Consider the following 25,999-nt stretch of genomic DNA (forward strand, 5'->3'; position numbering starts at 1 on the left):
CTGTCCGACACAGTTCTTCCGGTGCGATGGAAATCCAACAATTCAAGTGCAACAATGCACAAGTGCAACAATATTCTTGCATGCCTGAATATGCAAGAAGGGTGACAAAATCCCCCTTTGGATCGTGACCTCCATCATCAGATGGTCATATGGGCAGCAAAATAAAATTATGGTGGGTTGGCTGCAAACGGCAAGATTACTTTGTAAATAATGGGCAATTATTGGGAATAAAAACGGTGAGATGAAGCATGTACCAGTGCACATGAAACATCCACGATTCAATTAGCACGAAAGGCCAAGGGAAACAACAAAATCTAATTTGACATATATTTACAATGACACAGCAAAAAATATAAATGAATAAATATAAAAATTAAACAATGCAAGTGCTTTATTTTCTCAAAAACGATTCTGCAACAGGCAGTTTCCAAAGAGGTGTGACAATCCGGGATGTCAATTGCTCAAAAGCACGTTAAACCCGGGATTTTCAAACACGAAATGAAAGTTATCGATTCATAAATGTTTCAACACAACAAGATCTGTTCTCTTTTGAGGTGCACAAAGATCGAACATGATGAAGGTAACCAAGCATTTTACAATTGCTTTTTGTATGCTTTGGAAAATCCTACTGCGTAACCTCGAGAAAGAGAGCAAAGAAACAACGAAATGTGAAAAGACTGCAGGAGAATATATATATATATACTCCTGCAGTCTTTTCACATTTCGTTGTTTCTTTGCTTATATATATATATATATATATTCTCTCCCACATTGAAAAATATGGCAAGGAAGCTGGTTCTCTGAGGAACAACAGAGGGTGGAGCACCTTGTCATCCAGGCACGCCTGCCCAACCAGCTCTGCCTGCCAAACGTCTGCCATGCTGGCTCTGTCTTCAAACCAGATGGCAGTACAAACCAGGCCTTCAAGGGCTTGCTGACAAAACCGCCACCTCCGGCAGTCTAAAGCAATTGATTGCGCCACAAGGGCCGGGGCATTTCTCCACAAAACTACGCAGTGTAGAAAATGGGTTTGCAAAGTTGGTGGTACACGGATCAAACATACCCTTTTAGAAGTCCACAGGAAAAGAAGGAAGATGCGTCATAACCGAGGATGGTGGAAATCAGCAGGGGTGGGGGGGGGGGGGGGGGGGGAGGTAGGGAGGATGGGTGGTGGGAGGGGTGTGTGTGGGGGGGGGGGGGGGGGGTGAATGAGGGTACTCAGACTTCTTCAGAAAAAAGTCCAATTCAACGAGTCCGATTCAGATAGAAACTCGAAAATAGGAATAAGAGAAAATAACCTGAGAATAATTCAGGATTGAAGACTTTCCCATTGGAATGCCAAAAGCTTGAGCATCCCAAGCAAACAGCTCCATCAGTAGTCAAATCGTTCGTCATAATGTAGAGCAGCAAGTTGAGCTGAACATTGTGCACGGATGCCAGTCAATGTCGAAGTGAACGCCAAGACGTCACTGTTTGCACAGAATTAGGTTATGGAGAAGGTCAAAGGAATTTCCATCGGGCTGCACACTGACCAGTTGACCGGAATCCTTCAGCACCTCCAGAAAGCCCATAGAATCGAGCTGGACCACCGATGCTTCTGGACCCTGTTGACCACCAAGTCGCACCCGTGCACCACTGCCAATATAGGGAGGTTGAAAAAAAACATTAATATTCAGGAGGTGAAAAGCATTTATTACGACAGAAATATAATTCGAAACAATTATGAGCAGTTATAATAACAGACAAAACAGGGAAAGGTAATTTGGCTCAAAAAGTGCCAAACAAAGGATTACCATGTTACCAGCCCACCATCCTCCACCTTTTTGTTTATTGTATTCAACATCTCCAATGCCAGTTCTGCTGTTTGTCGAACGACAATACTGCAATAACATGCCAACCCTTCAAAAGCAAACCTGTGCAGCCATCGAGAATAGTAGAGTGGCAGAATCCCGTCGGGCCCTCGAGATTGGAAAATCTCCACCAACTGCTCCAGGCTGCTCACGGTGCCAGCCACCAGGTCCTCGACTGCGAGCGGGGAGAGTGCTGTGCCATGCTCCTTGTTGTGCCAGCTCACAGCTTCATTGATGCTTGTTGTAGGGCGAGAGTTACTTACGTTCACTCCGCAGCCTGCGTGGGACGAGACCACATGACTCACAAAACGGCTTCTCAGAAAGCCGTTCAACCGCGAGAGGCATCGGTACAGTCTCCAGTTGGAATCCCTCAGTTACAAGCAAATCCATTTGGAGAATATTTTAAGCAAAAAGCTGTTAAAGGCTGTGGCCCATATGTTTTGCTGAAACATCCAGCTGGATGAGGACCAAATGTCCACTTGGCAGATTTAATTACAACCACAGAGGAGTCGGAGGTTGGACCCACCAATTGCAGCGTGGAACGTCGAATCCATCAAGGACGTCGTCACCAGGACTCCTCCGATTTTCACTGTGCTCCCGTAATACACATCATTCGGCCATTTTATCTTGAGTGCTACATCCTGGAAAGCAAAAATCCCACCACGCCAAGTTGTCTCATCCTGACACCCTCTGATAAGCAATAACTTCTCCAGATAATCGAGCTAAAAATTTCCATCATTAAATTGGCAGAGACAGAGACAATGAAAGGATCGACAAATTTCAGCATGCATGCATATTAAAACTTTGCACAACTGCCTCTGCTTCAGAGAATTTTGCTGGAAGGTTTATGAACTTGCATGGAAACATCACGGCGCTCGGTTAACACGTTTCCAAAATGTGAAGATTTGGAGGCAAAAAAAAAAAAATCGTTTGGCAAATTCCAATATCTAATGGCAGCCCTCAGGCTATGCTGATGCCCTCGACAGGGAACTCGCCGTCTTGGGAATTGTTAAATTATCTACGGAACAGACAATCAAAACCAGACGCCTCCCCCTCCCCCAAAGCCATTTAAAAACTAGAGCTTCCAGGGAAGCAGAACTCAACTGAACTGACTGGACAACTTTAAAGTAGGTCAGTTGTCTGGACGTTAAAGTCTTAACGTCGTTTCGGGGCTGAAAACAATATGGCGGCCTATGGCGGCCATTTTGTGACGGATTGGGTTGGAATGCAATGGCAACCGTCCTTGTGTGGTCAGGGTTAAACATTCTAAGTTTGATCAAAACCTGTTAATATTTGTGGACGCTAGAGTGTTAACGTCGTTTTCATGACCAAAAACAAAATGGTCGCTTAAGTCCGCCATTTTTCAACGGATCGGGCTGAAATGTAATACCAACCTGGTCCTTGGGGTAAAGATGCTGCATGTCAAGTTTGATCAGAATCGGTTGGGATTTGTGGACGCTGGAGTGTTATCGTCGAAAAGTTAACGGACGACAGACGACAGACGACGACGACAGACGATAGAGGCCGGAGGGTTCAGTATGTGATGAACTCAACTGGATGAGTTGTCCAGTTGGCCAGATGAGTCCAGTTGAGTTAAAAATGAGATTTTGAATTTGGCCTCCAAACTAATCCAGGTCCAGAGAGAACCGGGCTAACAATGCCCAGGAATTAGGCAAGATCAAACCTCACCTCGTATCCCGGGCTCGTTCTCACAGCTTGCACGACCGCCAAGGCCACGAGGTGCTGCAGGAAAGGCAACCGTTGGCCCAGCCGGGAGTTCAACGGTATGGATAAATACAGAGTAAACATGGCACTGCCAACAGGACTGAGCCATACATTTCCTGCACGGCCTGCCAGCAAATAAGGCAAACAGCAACGGAAGAATCGAGGGGTTGGGGAGGTGGGTAGGAAAGGATGTGTAAAAAAGGGGGGGGGGGGGAGTGGAGAAAGGAAAAGGCAAGGTTGTAAGAAATCACAAAGGTTCAAATATAAAATGGGGCAGGTGGTGGTGAAAAAACATAAAACATTTATTTATTTATTAATTTTGGTTTGAAAATTCACACACACATCCACAGGAGACAACACTGGACTCGACTTCAAACACGGCCACTGAGCTTGGTAGACATGACTTCACTTCCCAGAGCACTCTGGGTACCATCAACGCGATCTTTTTATGACCTCACTTTCCTCTCCACACTCAGCAGGGCAATTTAGAAGGAAATTCCAACTCAATCCCCATGGATGCTAACCAATGAGGTTTGCTGATGCTCTATTGATGCAATATGCACAAATTCTGGGGGAGTCAAGCAAGGAAGCAGCACGCACCGTTATTAAAGTCTTTGGTATGATTCCGTTGGGGTCGTAATGACAACCATTATGCACAGAATCCATTTTTTGTAATCCAGAGCAGAAATAAATAAATAAATAAATAAATAAATAGTAATAATACAGACAGCAAAACATCCCAAAAAACAATTACATTACTAAGGTACGCCTGGGAGCCCAATTTATATCCCGACTAACAGCAACGTGAGTGATTAGCAACTCACAGCACTCAAAAATGTGATTAGCCCCCTCCCCCAGCTTGAGCCAAAGATTCAAAACGGTTTGATATTGTCCTGTCATCTGTGATTAACACCTTAAAGGTCCACAGACACGGAATCTCACTCAAAATGCATTTGATGTCATCCAAATGAGTCTTTTTATGGTGAATTCAAATATGGCATTGTTTTTTTGTATATTCACTCTGAAACATTAAAAATGAAAGAAAACCGAACCACTTGGGAACGCCCCTAAAAATTCTGCCCCATACCTCAAAGCCGATGACGTAATCCATGTGACGTCACCTCCAGAACGCAGCCTGCTCGCAAGCATGCTCCACGTGCATTTGCTTGATACAAATCAAACACTTATTTTAACTCCAATTTACATTCTGTTTCCACTTTTAGTGAGAAGTAGGGGTCTGTGCAACCATTCATTAACTTTATTTGGTGCAAATCGGATAATTTTTAGCCGAGTTACCTCAGACCGTGAGTTGTTATTTATCTAATTCACACATAGTTGAATATGTGCAGGCCTCTCCACGGAGCGACCTTACGGGCTTGTCAACGAGGCGAGGCGTGACACACATGTGTCTCAGCATACCTCAGATCAAGATCAAGCAAATCAAAAGTAGAGTTCGTACAAATTACACGGAACGGATCGCGGGCCGAAGCATAGCGAATTGAGATGGCATGGACTTCGTTCTGGAGGTGACGTCACCGGTCATGTGACCTGCGGTTCGCTGAACTCCACTTTTTTGAGGGGCGGGGCATAGCAAGTTGTGAAAAACACGACAAATGTTCAAAATATTGGTCTAATTATCCTATTGTTGATTTTAAAAAAGAAGCATGGGTGATTTCTTCACTAGGAAGGTCAAATTAATATATAAATAACCAGAAACTTTTGAATTACATGGGACCTTTAATTCCGAAGCGCGTAACCAAAACTGGCGATTGGTCTGTCGTGTGCGGGTGAAGGAACCAAAGTGCTTACCTCAGACGGAAGTCACACGGGTTGATTCCCGAAACCCGCGAACAAATAAACACGACACAACAAATAAAAAATGCCACCATAATGGTTCAATGAAAGAAATGCACAGAATAAAAATGAAAGGTGAGGTAGACTAAAATTCTCGAACGTGAGGATCCTCCAGTCAGACGCTAATATGAACAAGGGGGAAGAAAAAATAAAATAAAATAAAATGTTTGATTGAGTCAGACGGTGCTCAGCTCTGGTCCCAAAATGCTTCCAAAGGGCTTGGTGGTCGTTGCAGTCACCCGCACGGGAAACGCTCTAACAATGGCGCCGAAAACGACCAGGTATGAGCAAACAATCCAATGGCCCTTCCTTGCTTCCACCGCCAAATGAGATGCGGCTTCCAGCTCCCCAGAAAAGCACCACAGTCGAACAACACCCTCCCCCTCCAACGTTGCAAAGGTTTCACAAAGCTCCGACACGTCTCCTCACAAGCGCACCCAAGACAACAGTGACTGCTCAAGACGAAAGCCAGAACTAGAGAGAGCGAGTGAGAGATTCTTCTTCTTTCCTGCTCGAACCTTCCCTGCTCTCTGACGTCACCCGACCAGTGGCTGAGCTCCGTCGAAACGCCCCATGTCCTCTCGACCAATGACAAAGCTTGGGGCATGGCCCATGACCCTTTTGAGGCGGAGTTTAGCCGTTGATCGAGAATGTTCGGCTTCTGTCAGAAATTCTGCCGGTTATGGTGGGTGAATGGGCAGTTTTGCATGGCTGGCCTTGTAAATGTAAAAAAAACAAACAAAAAAAAAAAAACGTGGGGAACAGTCACAGGAGGCAATCACAAACTGGGGGGAAACTACCTTAATTAACCCCCATCTAAATAACACTGCTCCACCCGCCGTGTGAAGACAAACAACCTTGAGCTCCAGTTCCCCTACTTAATACATCGAGATGTCTCCCACGCGTCCATGGCCCATGCCATACCTATACAATCCTGCCTCCACTATGGTGTCATCCTCTACCCCCACAAAACCACCGTTTAGAGGCCATTTTTCCCCGCAAGGCGGGGGTTGGCCTTTTTCGGGCACCGTGGTTGTTGTTGTTTTTTGGTCCCCTTTTTGAAGCAATGTTTTACGGCCGGATGCCCTTCCTGACGCCAACCCTTTTTGTCGCCTTTTTACGACAAACAGGGAATTACCAGTGAACTGGTACTCAATTAGCCGACCTCGGAAGGATGACAGGCTGAGTCAACCCCCCTAGCGTTAATTCAGCGATCGACTGGGATTCGAACCCAGGATCCTAGGATCCTAAGCTGGCACCCTAGCTGCTAGCCCAACACCAGGCTCCTCTACCCCCACAAACGTAACAATATATTTAACCATTTAAGATCAAACAAATCACATTGACTTTCCATCAATAAATCACCTCCCTCACCCCCTTCCTCCCCAACTCTCCCTCCAAAAAAACAAGACTGCTGCAATGATTATAATGCTTCATTCCATCGTGTGCTGAATTTGATGGCTCCTGGTCTGGAGGATTCAATAAAAACGTATTAATGAATCGCCATGTAATCGCCGTAACTACATGAAATACAAGTCAGATAAGGATTCTTTAAAAGGGTCCTCTGCATATTATGTACCCAGATCAAATTATATATGGAACATTCATACAAACCGATTCACTGCAGTCAATAGTCACCCACCTCGACCCTTTGTCTGCTGTGTCGCAACCACCACCAATCCGTCTGTAGGTAATTGATGTTCCAACCTGTGCAGCGGGTTTTTCCAGGATAAGCACACAATACACCACCTGCAATTACGTAAACATTGCCACGTTTAAAGGGTTAATCAGGTGTCAAGGCTCACCCGTCAAATAACTCCATTGTGCTGCTGATCACTTCGGCGTACAGTAGCAGCTGACCGAGGTGCTGTGATCGCAGCAAAGTGAAGTACTTCTTCGGGTCAAAGTGCGTAGGTTGAAAATCATCCATTTCCGTGACCACAGGGACAGCAGATGACAAGGAAATGGCCGAGCCTGGCTCACAGGTAGCCATAAACTTCAGACGAAGCTTCTTGCCACAGATTACCTCTCCGGTTTCAAGCTTTCCACCCACACATTTGAGGAAGGTCGATTTTAGCCTCTGGGTGATGAGAAACACAAAGAAAGTCAGAGTAGGATTCGTCCAAAAAAAAAAACTAAAACAAAAAAAAACTCACCAACTTCCATTATTGTACATCTTCAGGATGATCATGTGATGTCTTTTTTAATAACTGGAAATGGAATTGTACAATCTTGTATTCTTCATAGAAATGAAAACGATGAAAGAAAGAAATAAGAACGGTTCCATTTTAAATTAAATATTTTAAATAATGCGCTCAGGTACATGCAGGACAGAGAAAAATCGCCACCAGACCAATTTATTTGTTAGTCTGCTTCAAACCCCACACTTCCATGGCATTGGTACTCATTTGCTGCATCTTTGCTTCACGTTTCAAAAAACGAGCTGGAAAGATGACAACAGTACATTGAAGGCATGCAAAAAAAAAAAAAAATTGGTATCAAGTGTTCATGTTCATTACAAAAAACCACCTTTAGGGGCCATTTTTCCCCGCAAGCGGGGGTTGGCCTTTTTCGGGCACCGTGGTTGTTGTTGTTTTTCGGTCCCCTTTTTGAAGCAATGTTTTATGGCCGGATGCCCTTCCTGACGCCAACCCTTTTTGCCGCCTTTTATGACAAACAGGGAATTACCAGTGAACTGGTACTCAAATTAGCCGACCTCGGAAGGATGACAGGCTGAGTCAACCCCCCTGGCGTTAATTCAGTGATCGACCGGGATTCGAACCCAGGATCCTAGGATCCTAAGCTGGCACCCTAGCCGCTAAACCAACGCCAGGCTTTATGAAATGTTCATTACAGACATATAGTTATACCTTAGCCCCTTAGCTGGAGTGGCCATATGCCGAGTTTGGGGTGATTTCCATTAAAAAACAAAACAATACAGACAGATAGGTAGGCAGATACTACTGTTGCTTTATGAAAGATGGCAAATTGTTGAGGCCCGGATCACTGGTCCCACACCTCCTGACACAGAACCACGACCCCCTCCCCCATTCCCCCCCCAACATGGCAGATGTGTCCAGCTAGAAGAGGCTTCCCTGTTTTGGTTTTCGTGTTAGAGGAAAAAAAAAAATGTTCCCATGTATACAGGATATACAGTCACGTGAAAAAGTAAGTACACCCCATGTAAAGTTTTGACTTTTTCAACATACAGCTATTTGATCTTCATTTCAACAATATTGATAGATAAAAGTGATATAATATAACAAATATCATGAAACATTTACATTTTGTAGTCTATTGTATAATTTAAATTAACATGAATGGAAATTTCACATGTGGAAAAAGTAAGTACACCTCATGAAATGTTTAAAAAAAATCTTTTTAACATATGTGGACATATCAATATTTGATCTTCATTTAAACTATCTATAGATAAAGGTGATCTAATGGAACAAAAAACAATGAGAAATTGACTTTGCAATAACTTATTCAACAAAAAATTGTTGCACAGCATGCACAATTACATGCACAGCTCGTTTAAAATCCCCCCACAACATCTCGATGGGATTTAGATCCAGGCTTTGACTTGGCCATTCCAGAACCCTCCATTTCTTTCTTTTCAGCCATTCCTTGGTGGATTTACTGGTATGTTTAGGGTCATTGTCATGTTGCAAGGTCCACCTTCAGTTGAGCTTCAACTTTCCAACAGATGGCCTCACATTATCCTGAAGCACCCTCTGGTACAATGAAGAATTCATCGTGGATTCTATGATGGTGAGCTGCCCAGGCCCTGATGCAGCAAAGCTGCCCCAAACCATAATATTTCCACCACCATGCTTTACAGTTGTAAACTGTAAAGCCTAGGTGTTCATTGGCAAACTTTAGTCTTGCCCTGATGTTCTTTCTGGACAGCAAAGGTTTCCTCCTGGCACACCTCCCATGTAGATCAAATTTGTGCAGCCTCTTTCTAATGGTAGACTCATACACTTTGACATCAACAGTGGCAAGAGCTACCTGTAGGTCCCGTGATGACATTCTGGGGTTCTTAGAGACTTATTTCAGCCTCTTGCGGTCTGCTCTCGGGCTGAACTTGCTGGGGCGGCCTGGCCTGAAGAAGTTGGCAGTTGTTTGGAATCTTCTCCACTTGTAGATGATCTTCCGGACAGTCGAATGATTGATTTCCAATTGTTTGGAGATCTTTTTAAATCCCTTCCCAGACTCGCAGGCATCTATAACCTTCTTTCTGAAGGGCTCAGAGAGCTCTTTTGATCTAAGCATGGTGACGCCGCACACTTCAACAACAAAGAGCAAACCAAACTAAATGTCTGAGGTTTAAATAAGACAGGTTCCTCCAATATCCTCTCTAGCAATGTTCTAATCATTTGCACTTGAGCTGGTGCACCTGATTCTAATTTTAGGTATTTTAAGTAGTGATAAATGTAGGGATGTACTTACTTTTTCCACATGAAAAATTTGCATTTATGTTCATTAACATTATACAATGGACTACAAAATGTAAATGTTTCATGATATTTGTTATATTATATCACCTTTATCTATCAATATTGTTGAAATGAAGATCAAATAGCTGTATGTTGAAATATGTTGAAAAAGTCAAAACTTTACATGGGGTGTACTTACTTTTTCACGTGACTGTAAAAACTGTAATTTCACTGCGGCCACAGAGCATTTTTTTTTTTTTGTATACAAGATTGAGGCTCATGTAAGAGCTAACATTAATCACACAAAAAAACAAGCAGACACATAAAAAAAAACGTGTGATAAAGAGAGCGGGAGACAAGATGGGGAGAGAGAGGGAAGCACACAAGTACAACAGTAGAGAACGGGGACATCGGGAGATCTGTGGGAGGGAGAGGGCATGGGCGAAGGAGGCATGGGAAGGGGGAAGAGGGGTGGGAGAGGTATAAAACACATGGACACTGCTAGGACTTTCAGGAAAGAAGTCGGTATTTCAAAAAAAGTGGATCTGGGGTGAAATAATTTTCTCAGAGTGCAGTGCTTCAATAATGGCAGACTTCCGGCAGAATATAAAGGAGTGAAGCAATTCACAGAAAGTTTACACCACCAAGTGCAGTGTGTTGGAACAATAGTGAATGAGTGAATCAGGTGTGATACTCTCTGTTTGGCAAAGCGGGGAGTGCTGCAACACACAGCTACGATTCGTCTTATGCAGTACTAAAAGGAGTACCAGGCATTCCCTGCTGTGTTCTAATCCTGTTGGCATTTTGAAGAAATCAAATTTTGATTTTTGTTTCTTTCTATTTTTTTTGTGGGGGCCTCAAACACTTCCCTACACCCACCAAGGAATGGAGTAGGGGATCATTACCTTCGCAAAAGCGGAAGGTTATGTTTTGATCGCTGTGTATTTATTTGTATGTCTGTGTGTGTGTATGTTAATCGCATAACTCAAAAAGTATTCAACCGAATTGCATGAAATTTGGTGGGATGATTGGTTATTATACGGGACACATTTGATTAGATTTTGGGAAACAGATTTGCTCAAATTCTGACTATTTTTAACTCGATCGTATTTCACTCAAAGTTATGAGCGACTGAAGAAGAAGATGTCCATCCAGGACGTCATCACTATAACGCGATCTCCCGCGATCATTTCAACCTCAAAAAAAATTATAATTGCAGATTTGACAATAGATGAGGCATATTAACAAACGAATGAAACAGATTTGCTCAAATTCTGACTATTTTTAACTCGATCGTATTTCACTCAAAGTTATGCGCGACTGAAGAAGAAGATGTCCATCCAGGACGTCATCACTATAACGCAATCTCCCGCGATCATTTCAACCTCAAAAAAAATTATAATTGCAGATTTGTCAAGAGATGAGGCATATTAACAAACGAATGAAACAGATTTGCTCAAATTCTGACTATTTTTAACTCGATCGTATTTCACTCAAAGTTATGATTTGTATGTCTGTGTGTGTGTGTGTGTGTGTGTGTGTGTGTGTATGTTATTCGCATAACTCAAAAAGTATTCAACCGAATTGCATGAAATTTGGTGGGATGATTGGTTATTATACGGGACACATTTGATTAGATTTTGGGAGCAATCGGGTCAAAGGTCAAGGTCAAGGGCAAGTACAGAACAGTAGCTGCGGCGAAGGTATGCGCTCTACCGAGTGCCCGTTCTAGTTTAATATTATGTTTCATACAGCAAGGTTCGAGGACTTCCGAGGACTTTTTCCTCGAGGACTTCCGGTCCCTCGAGCGACGGGGCTTGCTTCGATCTCTCCACGGCATCAAAGTTTGAGTGTTTTCCCGTTCGTTTCTTTGTCAAATTTCCGCTGCGTATTTTGTTGTGTATGTGTTATTGTGTGTTTCTATTTGGTTTTGGTTTTGTAGTTTTGCAAATTTGTGTGTAATTAGTCGTTTCTTTGTTCGCGCCTCGTGCGCCTCGTGCGGCCTGGTGTCTCGTGTGGCCTCCTCGTCTCGACTTGTGCCCCGCCCCCTATATCTCGTTTTTCTTTCACCTCTGCTCCTGCTTTCTCAAATCCACGTTCTCACTTAGAGACCATTCCCAGATTGTTTTTCATAGTTTTGTTTAAATATTTATTTAAATATATTTAAACCGCAGCCGTGATGCTGACGCCCCCCCCCCCCGCCCCCCCGAATTTCCATGTTTTAAACGTTTCCCAGTGTGTACCCTGGATAAGAATAGGTACGCCGTATCCCTGCGTGTCGTAAGAGGCGACTAAGAGGGTTGGCGTCAGGAAGGGCATCCGGCCATAAAAACATTGCCTCAAAAAGAGAACCATGACAATTACAACTACATGTGGGCAGGGTACAGCCCGAAGTAGAGATCGGTTTCTGAGGTTTGGGACATGGAATGTAGGGACAATGACAGGGAGATCAGGAGAAGTGGTGGAAGTATTGGTCAGAAGAAGAGTGGACATATGTTGTGTGCGAGAGACGAGATGGAAGGGAAGTGGTGTGAGAATGGTGAAGGGTAGGCAGGGACAGAAATACAAGTTTGTGTGGCAAGGGTGCCTGGAGGGCGTGAATGGTGTTGGTGTCCTGTTTTCTGAGGAGTTTGTAGACAGTGTGGTGAGTGTGACTAGAGTGAGTGATAGGTTGATGATGGTGAAAATAATGATTGGAAAGCTCTTGTGTGAACGTCATCTCGGGATATGCTCCGCAGGTTGGTCGAAGCGATGAAGAGAAGGACAAGTTCTGGTGTGCGATAGAGAAGCTGATGGAAAACGTGAAAGATGAGGAAGTTGTTGTGGTAGGAGGAGACCTAAATGGACATGTGGGAAGGAGTATGGATGGTTTTGACGGAGTTCATGGGGGTTACGGATATGGTGTGAGAAATGGAGAAGGTGAAAGGATTTTGGAGTTTGCTGATGGAGCTGATTTGTTGATTTGTAATACTCAGTTCCAGAAAGAGGATAATAAGCTTGTTACATACACGTCAGGTGGGTCGACGACAACCGTTGACTACCTGATGGTGCGTAGGCGAGATAGGGGGCACCTCCGGGACACAAAGGTGATCCCAGGGGAGGAGGCTGTTTCACAGCACCACTTGATTGTCTGCGACGTAAGGGTGAAAGGTGCGAGGAGAGCTCGGCGGGTGAAGTACCAACCGAGAATGAAGGTGTGGAGGTTGAAAGAGGTGACAGTAAGGGAGGCATTAAAAGAGAGGCTGAGTTGGGTCGAGGATGATGTGGTTGAGCTTGAACGTGGTTGGATGTCAATGAAAGCTAGTCTGTTGGGAGCCGTTGGTGAGGTATGTGGATGGACAAAAGGACCACCGAGGCACTCGGAAACATGGTGGTGGGATGATGAAGTTGGAAAGAGGATTGACGAGAAGAGGAAGAAGTTCAAGGAGTGGCAGAAGGCGAAGGGTACGGGAGCAGAAACAGCAGAGCATGAAAGTTATAAGGCAGCCAGGAAGGCTGCAAAGAAAGAGGTAGCAAAGGCGCAGGAGGAATGTAGGAAAATGTTCGGAGAACGCTTGGATTCGGAAGAGGGTCAGAAAGCAGTATTCAGGATTGCAAAGCAGATAGCGAAAGAGAGGTGTGATGTGATGGGGGTGAGTTGCTTGAAGGATGAAGTGGGACAAATCGTTGTCGACCCAGATGGAATTAAAGGAAGATGGAAAAGATATATGGAAATGCTGTTGAATACAGAGAAAGAATGGGATGGCAACATGGAGAGTAACCCAGTTTTAGGACCGGCAGAGAAGATAACTGAGAAGGAAGTTGAGGAAGCGATAAAAGCAATGAAGGGTAGAAAAGCGGGAGGGCCGACGGGAGTTGTGGGAGATATGTTGAAGGCAGCAGGAAGTTGGGGTGTGAAGAGAATGACAGAGATCTGTAATCTGGTGGTGAAAGAAGGCCGCATTCCAGTGGATTGGGAACTGAGTACCCTCGTCCCTCTATACAAGGGGAAAGGTGACCCTCTGGAGTGTGGCTCGTACCGAGCGATAAAGTTATTGGAGCATGGAATGAAGGTATTGGAAAGGGTGTTGGAGAGGAGGATAAGGAAGAAAGTGAAGATCGACGAAATGCAGTTTGGATTCATGCCAGGAAGAGGAACGACAGACGCGCTTTTCATTGTGAGGCAGTTGCAGGAGAAGTACATGGAGAAGAGGAAGAAGTTGTTTCTTGGGTTTGTTGATCTGGAGAAAGCATTCGATCGGGTTCCACGCAAAGTATTGACATGGGCATTGAGGAAGTTAGGAGTGGAGGAATGGTTGATCAGAGTAGTGATGGCAATGTACAAAAGAGTGCGCACAGCTGTAAGGACGAAGGACGGGAACAGTGGTGAGTTTGAGGTGAAGGTGGGAGTGCATCAGGGGTCGGTACTAAGTCCACTACTATTTGTAGCTGTGATGGAGGTGCTGGCTCAGAACGTAAAGGAGGGTTTACCGTGGGAGTTGTTGTATGCAGATGATCTGGTGTTAATTGCGGAAAGTATGGATGGACTGAAAGAAAAGATGAACACGTGGAAGGAATGTATGGAGACAAAAGGTCTGAAGGCGAATATCGGAAAGACGAAGGTGATGGCAAGTGGTAAAGCATGTGGTGAGGTGGAAAGAACTGGGAAGTGGCCCTGTGCTGTGTGTAGGAAGGGTGTCGGAGTGAACTCCATTCAGTGTACAATGTGCGCTGAGTGGGTTCATCAAAAATGTCGTGGTCTGAGAGGGTCATTAACCAGTGTGGCAGCTACTTTCAAATGTAAGGTGTGCACAGAGGGAGCTGCAGATGGAGGAAATGTTGAGTTGGATCTTGGAGACGGCGTGAAGCTGGAAGGTGTGAAAACATTTTGCTACCTCGGAGACATGCTGAATGGAGAAGGTGGATCAGACTCAGCAACGGTTGCTCGAGTGAGATGTGCATGGAAGAAGTTTCGGGAATTGAGTGGCGTGCTGATGATGAGGGGAGTGTCGTTGAAGCTGAAGGGAAAGGTGTATGCTGCATGTGTGAGAAGTGTTATGATTTATGGGAGCGAGACATGGGTAATGAACGTAGAGCAGCAACGAAGGTTGGAAAGGGTGGAAATGCGAATGGTTCGACGGATGTGCGGAGCTTCGTTGAGAGAGAGGAAGACAAATGATGAATTGCGAAAGATGATGGGAATAGAGCCTGTGATTGATGCTGTGAAGAGGAACAGGTTGAGATGGTTTGGTCATGTGTTGAGGAAGGATGAAAGTGACTGGTTGAGAAGAGTGATGGAAATGAATGTAGAAGGAAGTAGAAGACGGGGAAGACCGAGAAAGACTTGGCTAAAGATGGTGGAAGAAGAAATGCGGGCAAGGGGGTTAACAAGGAGAGATGCAGAAAATAGGGCAAAATGGAGAAGATTGTCATGGGGACCGCAAGGCTAACCCCCGCTCTCGCAGGGAAAAGGGCCTTTTAAAATTCATGTTGTTGTTGTTGTATACAGCAACAAATGCATAGGCACTAGAGAGTCATTAAAAAAAAATCCCAGCTTTATTTTTCTGCCTAAAACACTCCCCGGCACGCATCTCTTATAGTGGAGTATTTGTCTAAACATGAGAGTCCGCTACATACGCGCAAAACTTCTGAGGATCTCAAAGATAGAACGCACACCAAAACATAAACCTTTACAGAGGTGGACAACGACAATGACAAGGAGGAGGAGGACGATGACGAGGAGGCAGAGGATAATAAGGAGGACGGCGATGACAAGAAGGAGGACGAGAATGACAAGAAATAAGGAAAAGAACGACGACAATGAAAAGGAGGAGGAGGAGGACGATGACAAGGAGGAGGAGAAGGACGATGACAAGAAGGAGGAGGATGACGACGACGAGGAGGAGGAGGAGGAGGAGGAGGAGGAGGAGGAGGAGGATGACAAGAAGGAGGAGGACAACGATGACAAAAAGGAGGACGATGACAAGGACAAGAAAGAAGGAGAAGGACGACGATGACAAGGACAAGAAAGGAGGACGACTACGACAATAAAATAAGGAGGAGGACAATGACGAGGAGGAGGGGGAGGATGATAAGAAGGAGGAGGACGACGATGACAAGAATGAGGACGACGATGACAAGAAGGAGGATGACGATGACAAGGAGGATGACGACGATGACAAGGAGGAGGAGGACGACGGCGATGACAAGAAGGAGGAGGACGACGATGAGAAGAAGGAGGACGATGATGACAAGGACGAGGAGAAGGACGATGACAAGAAGGAGGAGGATGCCAGTGATAAGAAGGAGGCCGACGATGACAAGGAGGAGGACGCCAGTGATAAGGAGGACGACAATGACAAGGACGAGGACGATGATGACAAGGAGGAGGAGGACGATGGCGATGACAAGAAGGAGGAGGACGACGATGAGAAGAAGGACGATGATGACAAGGACGAGGAGAAGGACGATGACAAGAAGGAGGACGCCAGTGATAAGGACGACGATGACAAGAAGGAGAAGGACGACAGTGACAATAAGGACGACGATGACAAGAAGGAGGAGGATGACAGTGATGAGGAGGACGACGATGATAAGGAGGAGGACGTCAGTGATAAGAAGGACGACGACAGTGATAAGGAGGACCACTACAGTGATAAGGAGGACGACAGCGATAACGAGGATGACGACAGTGATAAGGAGGATGACGACAGTGATAAGGAGGACGACGACAGTGATAAGGAGGACGACGACAGTGATAAGGAGGACGACGACAGTGATAAGGAGGCCAACGACAGTGATAAGGAGGACGACAATGACAAGAAAGGAGGACGACTATGACAATACAAGGAGAAGGAAGAGGCCGATGACAAGGAGGAGGACGACGTTGACAAGAAGGACGACGTTGACAAGAAGGATGACGTTGACAAGAAGGAGGACGACGATGACAAGAAGGACGACGATGGCAAGGAGGACGACGATGGCAAGGAGGACGACGATAAGTATGAGGACGACGATGACAAGTAGGAGGACGACGATGACAAGTAGGAGGACGGCGATGACAAGTAGGAGGACGACGATGACAAGAAGGATGACGACGATGACAAGAAGGAGGAGGACGACGATGACAAGAAGAAGGACGACGATGACAAGAAGGAGGACGATGACAAGAAGGAGGACGACGATGACAAGGAGGACGACAAGAAGGAGGACGACGATGACAAGGACGACGATGACAAGGAGGACGACGACGATGACAAGAAGGAGGACGACGATGACAAGGAGGAGGACGACGATGACAAGAAGGAGGACGACGATGACAAGGAGGACGATGACAAGAAGGAGGACGACGATGACAAGAAGGAGGACGATGAAAAGGAGGAGGACGAAGATGACAAGAAGGAGGAGGACGATGACAAGGAGGAGGACAACGATGACAAGAAGGAGGACGACGACAATGACAAGAAGGAGGAGGACGACAATGACAAGAAGGAGGAGGACGACAATGACAAGAAGGAGGAGGACGACGATGACAAGGAGGACGATGATGACAAGGAGGACGACGATGAGAAAGAGGAGGACGACGATGACAAGGATGAGGAGAAGGACGATGACAAGAAGGAGAAGGACAAGAAGGAGGAGGACGATGATGACAAGGAGGACGACGACGATGACGAGAAAGAGGAAGGAGGATGACAATGACAAGGAGGAGGAGGACATCAATGACAAGGAGGACGACGATGACAAAGAGGACGACGATGATGACAAGGACGAGGAGAAGGACGATGACAAGAAGGAGAAGGACAAGAAGGAGGACAACGATGACAAGAAGGAGGAGGATGACACTGATAAGAAGGAGGACGACGATGACAAGAAGGAGGACATCAATGATAAGAAGGAGGAGGACGGTGATAAGGAGGACGACGGTGATAAGGAGGACAACTACAGTGATAAGGAGGACGACGATGACAAGGAGGACGATGATGACAAGGAGGAGGAGGATGACGATGACAAGAAGGAGGAGGATGACGATGACAAGGAGGACGACGATGACAAGAAGGAGGAGGACGACAGTGACAAGAAGTAGGAAGAAGACTGTGACAAGATGGAGGACAAAGATGACAAGGACGACGACGGTGATAATATGGAGGAGGACGATGGCAAGATGTATGAGGACCACGACTACAAGAACGATGACGACAACACGAATGAGGAGGATGACAACAGGAATGAGGAAGACAAGACGGAGAGGACGATAAGACTGAAGAGGGCGAGGACGACAAGAACGAGGACAATAAGAATGAGGACAACGATGACAACAAGACCTTGGAGAAAGATGACGACAAGAATGGGTTGGAATACATTGTGACAAAATTTTTGTGGAAAATAAGCAGTGAAATCCAGCAGAATTATCTCTCTCACGTATGCACTGTATAAGGCTCATGCTCAAGCTTGTACATGCATTCGAGTAAAATCAAGGGCATTTAGGACAAAATCAAAAGAAAAAGGAAATGGGATTCAAATCAGTGCTCTCTTTGTTACACGGCAAACTCGCAAACTGTTAAGCTTATTGGACCGGTCAAATAAATTCAATTTATTCCTTTGCCTAAGAGTTCACGGTAATGCGAAAAAGCTAGCAAATGAAATTGACATTGGGGAAATGGTTTGTGTTTAAGGAAGAGACACAGCAAAATCAGGTTAAATATATTCCAACACAGCGTAATGAAAACACAAGGCAGAATACTCAAGTAAGCAACGACGTTACAAATTGTATTAGAAACGTGACGGAACCTTCTTTCTTGCATGCAAGGAAGTGCAAACAAGGAGGAATGAGTTGACCAAGTTTGCCTTTCACAAAATGTAAAAACGAGACGAGGTCTAAAATTTACTGAGGCTTCAGCACAGACTATTGAATTTTGAAATGTGCGAGTCGTAAGTATGGTTCGACATTATTGGACTGCAAGCATCTGACTTGCTATTGATTGACACTCCTGAGACTAAATCCCCTTGGGTTTTAACATCTTACGATATTAAATAACTAGGAAAAACACCCGTCCCAAGTTATGGGAAAAGCGAGCAAAAGCATCCCCCTCGTCTTTCTCTCCCCCCTTCTCTCTCTCTCCCCTCTTCAGAACCCTCCAAACTCCACTCTCTCCCCAGTCCCATCTCCATATGTCCATGTCTATCCTTTTTAAATGGCTTTAATTGCCTTTTCAGTTTTTTTTTTTTTTTTTTGCACTTTCACTATTCAGTTGGGTACTTTTTTTTGATACTTGATGAACCATATCGGTACTCATTACTGACGAGTGCCCCAAACTAAACACAACACAGAGCATTATAAACACAAAGTTAAGGCTTATGGTACGTCCGATGAATTATTTTCAATAAGGGAATGGGGAACGGGAGCATGTCGAAACGGGATACTAAACATGAACGGATCAAAACATTAGGCAGGATATCTATGGTGTGCTCCAGGCATAAATGTGAAATGCACAAACCTATGGTGCGGTGCATAAGCACAACCTCGATTGATTCTGAAAAAAAAAAACGTGGGCGATGTATAAGCACAGTCTCAATTGTTGCCAAAAACAAAAAAAAACAAACGTGGGTGGTGCAGAGGCACAGAAAGCTGGCTTGATGGCTCGATGCCTTGGAAAAAAAACAACTCCGGATATGTAATGCAGCCAAAACATTGGTATTGCATATATCCATACATCGTGTTTATAAGGCTCAGACAGAATTCCAATTGCACTATGCCCTGAAGGAATTTTCTGATAGGGCAGAGGGCCGGAGCCTGGGCATACACAATCTGTGTGCCTCAGAACATCTGTGCCGCTGATGGGCTGCATCCTTTCCACATTTGAGGATGCTTTTAATAGTTGTGCCAGCCTTTTGCACTGAAGAGAAAAGTTGTCGGGAACTCATGGCGATTGTGAATATAACACTTCTGTTTGGAACAGTTTTACCTCATGTCCCACAGAGCATATTATTTAATTAATTGAGTATATATATATGTATATATGACTCAATGACTCAATTTATAACTCAATGGTAGATACCTTAATGGTGGTTCACCACTGATGGTATGAAATCGCATAACTGGCATATAACCGAAAGGTTTTCAGTCATAAGTGTATGCACGACTCGCTGCGTTGCCCTGATGAAGCCCCAACAGGGCAAAACCAGGTCGGTAACTGCGAGTTTTTTCATACACTTATGACAGTATCTGAACAAAGATCAAAATTATGCTCTGTTGGATGGTTCTTCCGAGAACTTGACAGGCAAAGTGTACGTACATGACGGTGACATCATTACGTGCGCCAACAGGCTGGAGAACTGAAATTATAATTTGATTGGTTACTCCCGGCCGCATTCAGGCGATTCCATATAATGAGTGGATACCAGAGATAATGTGCCGTGTGGCAGACGGTGCTTATCGCTCCCTTTAAGGTACAGCAATAGCTGAATGGGATACCTTAATGGCGGTTCACAACTGATGGTATGAAATCGCATAATAACTGGTGTATAACCGAAAGATTTTCAGAATCATTGTATGCAGGACTCGCTGTGTTGCTCTGATGAAGCCCCAACAGGGTGAAACCAGGTCGGTAACTGAGTTTTTTTTCATACACTTATGACAGTATCTGAACAAAGATCAAAATTATGCTCTGTCGGATGGTTCTTCTGAGAGCTTGACAGGCTAAGCGTACGTACATGACGTCATCAGACATTTTGCCAAGTCTGAGAGTCCCAAGCCCACTTGGAGTTTGCAAAAAAACCACCTAAAGGACTCTGACTGTGAGAAACAAGATTCTGTGGTCTGATGAAACCAAGATTGAACTGTTTGGCCTCAATTCTAAGCGTCATGTCTGGAGGAAACCAGGCACCGCTCATCACCTGCCCAATACCATCCCAACGGTGAAGCATGGTGGTGGCAGCATCATGCGGTGGGGGTGTTTTTCAGCAGCAGGGACTGGGGACTGGTCAGGGTTGAGGGAACAATGAACGGAGCAAAGTACAGAGATATCCTTAATGAAAACCTGAAACTGAGTGCTCAGGACCTCAGACTGCGCCGAAGGTTCACCTTCCAACAGGACAATGACCCTAAGCACACAGCCAAGACAACGCAGGAGTGGCTTAGGGACAACTCTGTGAAGGTCCTTGAGTGGCCCAGCCAGAGCCCTGACTTGAACCCAATCGACCATTTCTGGAGAGACCTGAAAATGGCTGTCCACCAACGGTCCCCATCCAACCTGACAGAGCTTGAGAGGATCTGCAGAGAAGAATGGCAGAAAAATCCCCAAATCCAGGTGTGCAAAGCTTGTCGCGTCATACACAAGAACACTCGAGGCTGTAATCGCTGCCAAAGGTGCTTCAACTAAGTACTGAGTTAAGGGTCTGAATACTTATGTCAATGTGATATTTCAGTTTTTTCTTTTTAATAAATTTGCAAAACTTTCTAAAATCCTGTTTTCTCTTTGTCATTATGGGGTATTGAGTGTAGCTTGATGAGGGAAAAAATGAATTTAAACGATTTCAGCATAAGGCTGCAACATAACAAAATGTGAAAAAAGTGAAGGGGTCTGAATACTTTCTGAATGCAGTGTGTGTGTGTGTATGTATATATATATATATATATATATATATATATATATATATATATATATATATATATATATATATATATATATATATATATATATCCAAAATCCAAAATCGAAAAATCCAAGACCGAGCGATCCTGCGGACCATCGGGTAGAAGGGCTGTATATGTTACAGAGCAATTGGTTGGTGAATAAGGGATGAGTAGGGATGCAAAGTTTTAAGGGGTAACCCCAATGGGAGCCGCCATGATCCAAAATTTAAAAATTGAAGCCCGATCGATTGTTCAGACTACTGTCTATTATTCATGTGTGAAGTTTCAGAACAATCAGCTGAGTGACAAGGGAGGAGTAGCAAAAATAGTGAAACGTTAATATACAACCGGATGGACCTCACAACCCATTTTATAAGTTAATCTCTTCGAGATCAGGATGAGATGACCAAATAAGGCAATTTTCTGCTGTAAGTCATATCTGTAAGTACAGGTATATCTGTAAGTCATAGAAAAAAGAAAGAAAAAAAACATAATCATGGTTTTGCATGGGGGAGGGGGCAGGTGATCTGAGATGGTGGTGAACAGCTGTCTTCAATAATTAGATTAAAGAGGATATGGGAGTTGGTTTCATAGGCGAGAAAAATGAGCAATAGATGGAGGTGGATGGAGATGAGCAGCGATTGTGGATTTTGGTAGTTTCACGAGAAGGGGGATTCTGGTGGACTGTTTTTATCCTGCTACCTGGGGTAGACAAATCACAGAAATATCAGAGGGTGCAAGACCAGAAAGGAGGTGGTAGAAGAGAAGGACCATCGACCTGTCTGTGATGGGAAAGAGATAGGCCCATAGACTCAGCTTCATCGTGGGAGATTCCAATATTCTTGATGGCCTTGGCATCCACGCTGTCAAGCTGAGCAAGATGTGAGGCAGAGGAGCATGCTCCAAGGGGAGATCAATACTCCATAAAGATGCAGATGAAGGTCTTGTCGGTGAATAGGAGTTCAGGTGTGCCAAGGAAGGAATTTGTATGACGGATGATGCGCACTTTTGGAAGCCAACTTAGAAATTTGGTTTGCTGAAGAAAGATCATGGCTGATAGTGAGATCCAAGAGTTTGAAAGTATTGTTAAGCAAGCAGATGGGAGGGTTTGTTTTCTGGGAGGGAGAGAGGGAGAGAGGGAGAGAGGGAGAGAGGGAGAGAGAGGGAGAGAGGGAGAGAGGGAGAGAGAGTAAACGGGGTATTTATGCCACAGAACCCGCAACAAATATCAGAAAAATTGTGATCTGGGGGTAAGACGACGGAGGTCGTTTGAAGAGGCTGTCGATTTGACATCTGGTAGTGAAAGCTACTTGGAAGCAATCAGGCTGAAAACCTCTGACTGTTGACAAAACGCCCATAGCTATGGGAAACTTGACTGTGAGGACTATTCAGGGGTAGCAACTCAAGTCGCAGAGAATTTCGAAGAAATCGCTTTTAGTATTCGAGGAATAAATGGTAGTAGATGGATGGGAACTTGGAAGATGCATCTTAAAATTGGAGAAACTGCGATTTATTTGGGAATGATGGATGGTATTCACCAACCCAGGCTCACGATGATGCTTTGTGGAACAGCAAAGAAAGCATTAGCAGAATGGAAGCCAGTCAATGAAAGACTTGCATGCACACGCAAAGACTCTAAATACAGCAAATTGAAGGTTATTCAGTGCTATGCACCAACAAATAATGCAGAAGAACAAGCTAAAGTGTATTAATATGAACAACTGCGATCTGTGATTTTCTTCATTACAAGATATGATATAGTTATGGGGGACATCAATGTGAAAGTTGGAAGGAATAGAGGAAAAGAGCTGCATGGGAAGCCAAGGTATTGGAGATTTCTTACAGATTTTTGTACTGAAAACAACCTAATCAAAATGGGAACTTTTTAAAAACAAAGATATACATTTGCAGGCAAGGACATCACCAGATGAAATTACAGAGAAAAAAACAAATAGATAGATCACACTGCCATGAATTTGAAATTGACCTCATCCATGAAGGATACTAGAGCCTGGAGAGGCACAGATGTATGAAGTGACCATAATCTAATGATGCTGAAGTTCAACCTGAGTCTATGAAAACAATATTTTAAACGTCAGATGGAAGAAAATTAGCAACTAGAAAGCTGAAGGAAAATGAAACAGGGAGTGAAATTAACTTGAAGCTGAATAACACGTTTGGGATACTAGAAACACCCACTCTCTTCAGGGGCATTGGCAAGTCGTCTTGGGGTGGTGGTGGGGAAGGACATTTGCCCATGACCTGAACATGTATGTAAAATTTGGTGGAGATAGGGCCAGTCCTATTTTTTTTCTATGATTTTGAGAAGTGCACGCATCAGATTGAAGGAGGGAGAAGGCGGAAGACAATGGACATCCATAGAAAGACCAGAAATGCAATATGTGATACAGCAAACAAATCTTAGGATTTGAAAGAAGTTAAAAGAAAGAATGGATATCAGATTGGTTCTGGAACGTTATTGATGAATGAAAAGATATAAAACAACATATATATACTAAACATCAAATCCAGACAATAAGAAACGATATCAAAAGCAATATAAGAAAAAATAAATAAAACGACATTCTGACGTCGACAGTTAAGCCTCTTACCACATTATTACACCATTATACATACTTGTACCAAGTTTTAAATCCCTACAGCCGTTAAGTTATCGTGGTAACGAAAGAATTTTTGCCTAACATTATCTCCAACTTTTTTTTTTTTTTTTTTTTTGTTTGTATACAAGGTTGAGGCTCGTGAAAGAGCTAACATTAATCACACAAAACGTCAAGCCGACAAATAAAACATATAATAATGGGAGTGGTAGACAAGATGGAGAGAGAGGGGGAAGGACACAAACACAACATTTGAGAGCAGGGAGATCTGTTGGAGGGAGAGGGCTTCTGGGGGAGGAGGCGTGGGTAGGGAAGTGGGTGGGGGAAAAACTCTCTTCCTCACTCGCCCTGCACTGCCCTCTCTCCACCTCACCCCCAGGAATACCTTTGGCTACGGCTTCCCCTTCGCTCCCACCTTTTGTTCATATGTGTTCTGTACCGTCCTCCAAACTGTGATGACTCCATTTACATCTCACTGCCTGAGAATATGGACTAACTTCTATCCACTCATCCCAACTCTTTCGTCCTCATATGTGGTGATTTCAGCTGTCACCATGCCAGTTGGCTGGGTGTGGGTACCTCTTTCAGCAGCATGGCATCTTAGCAAAGGACTTCTGAGACTCATTGGGACTGACACAATCTGTCAATTTCCCGACCCGGATCCCGGTCAACGGAGCATCTTCTCTTCTAGACTTTGTCATGACAAACTTCCCTGCAAATGTCTGCTGCTCTTCTTCTGCTCCAATCGGCTCTTCTGATCATGTGCTTGTTAAAGTGGACATCTCTCTGACCATTCTCAGAGAACCTCCTCAGCGTCGACGAGTCTGGCATTTCACTCAGGCCAACTGGCACGGTCTTCAAGCAGCCATCAAGCATCTGGACTGGTCTCCCATCTCTACCGCCTCTGACATCAACTCATCCTGGGAATTCTTCCAAAGTAAATTGCTATCTCTCATGCACAGATTTATCCCATCTCGTCTTCAATCGTCATACCCTTCCTCCCGTCCATGGTACACGGAATCTTGTGGTGAGGCTATTGCCCAGAAACAACTTGCTTTCGTCTCCTGGAAAGCAAATCCAACTGAAGGAAATCTCAGTTCCTTTCACAAAGCTCGGAACAAGTTTGTGTCTACCCCCAGGAGAGCCAGGAAACACGATCTCTTTACTCTCAATACTGAACTCTCAAACCTGTCTCCCTCCTCCAAATCCTGTTGACGTCTGGTCAAATCTGTTTCTGGTGTTTCTTCCACCCTCCATCTTTACCTCAAATGGCCACACAGCTGACACCACACGTGACAAATCCGAATGCCTCAACTCTGTGTTTGCCTCAAAATCTTGTGTCCCAAACCCATCTCTCTGTACCCACCTTACCCAGTCAAACCCAGCTGCTCCTGGACTCTGTGTCCTTTCCTCCTGACAAGGTGGAAAAGTTTCTGTCAAACCTCAACTCTGATTTTGCAATTGGAACAGACGGCATCAGCCCATAGGTCCTAAAATCCTGCTCTTCCGCTCTTTCACACCCTCTCTCAATTCTCTTCACCCTCTATTTTGCTCAAGGTCATCTGCCATCTGCTTGGAAATCAGCCAGCATTACGGCTTTGCACAAAAAGGTGCAAAAACAGATCCTTGCAACTAAAGACCAATCAGCCTGCTCCCAATAATCAGCAAGCTCATGGAATCTATCATCGATTCTGACATCAAATCCTTCCTCTTCTCCAATGGCTTGATCTCAAATCATCAATTTGGATTCAGACCACGTCATTTTACTCTGGACAAGCTGCTTCTGCTGTCTCAACAATGCATGGAGGAGGTCCTCAAAGCCAACCAGGAATTCAGAGCTGTCTCCCTTGACATATCTCATGCCTTTGGTATGGTCTGGCACCCCGCCCTGCTCAC

The 25,999-nt window shown here is 44.6% G+C and overlaps 2 protein-coding genes across 5 annotated transcripts in view; one reads left to right on the forward strand and one right to left on the reverse strand.

Annotated features, from left to right (window-relative positions):
* Positions 1-708: 708 nt before the first annotated feature.
* Positions 709-25,999, reverse strand: part of HLCS (holocarboxylase synthetase) — a 75,672-nt gene continuing 50,381 nt past the window's right edge. For all 4 annotated transcript variants that reach the window (XM_068135934.2, XM_068135933.2, XM_068135932.2 and 1 more), the window contains 6 exons: positions 7,235-7,509; positions 7,072-7,136; positions 3,540-3,700; positions 2,377-2,491; positions 1,914-2,127; positions 709-1,635 (listed from right to left, as the gene is read on the reverse strand). In XM_068135934.2, the coding sequence (XP_067992035.2) occupies positions 1,467-1,635; positions 1,914-2,127; positions 2,377-2,491; positions 3,540-3,700; positions 7,072-7,136; positions 7,235-7,509 (999 nt within the window). In that variant the 3' untranslated portion in view covers positions 709-1,466. The remainder of the gene's footprint in view (positions 1,636-1,913; positions 2,128-2,376; positions 2,492-3,539; positions 3,701-7,071; positions 7,137-7,234; positions 7,510-25,999) is intronic.
* LOC137440029 (uncharacterized) lies at positions 7,821-16,775 on the forward strand. Its single transcript, XM_078768368.1, has 2 exons — positions 7,821-7,889; positions 15,908-16,775. The coding sequence occupies exons 1-2, from the start codon at positions 7,821-7,823 to the stop codon at positions 16,688-16,690; spliced, it is 852 nt and encodes a 283-aa protein (XP_078624494.1). The 3' UTR covers positions 16,691-16,775.

The sequence above is a fragment of the Myxine glutinosa genome, chromosome 14 (assembly GCF_964187855.1).
Source record: "Myxine glutinosa chromosome 14, kmMyxGlut1.1, whole genome shotgun sequence".
NCBI lineage: Eukaryota > Metazoa > Chordata > Myxini > Myxiniformes > Myxinidae > Myxine > Myxine glutinosa.

Excerpts from the sequence above, each read along its gene's own strand:
- LOC137440029 (XM_078768368.1), top strand. The coding sequence starts at position 7,821 with ATGGCATTGGTACTCATTTGCTGCATCTTTGCTTCACGTTTCAAAAAA. Across the intron at positions 7,890-15,907 it reads GAGCTGGAAAGATGACAACA|GAGGAGGACAATGACGAGGA; the intron begins GTACATTGAAGG and ends CAATAAAATAAG.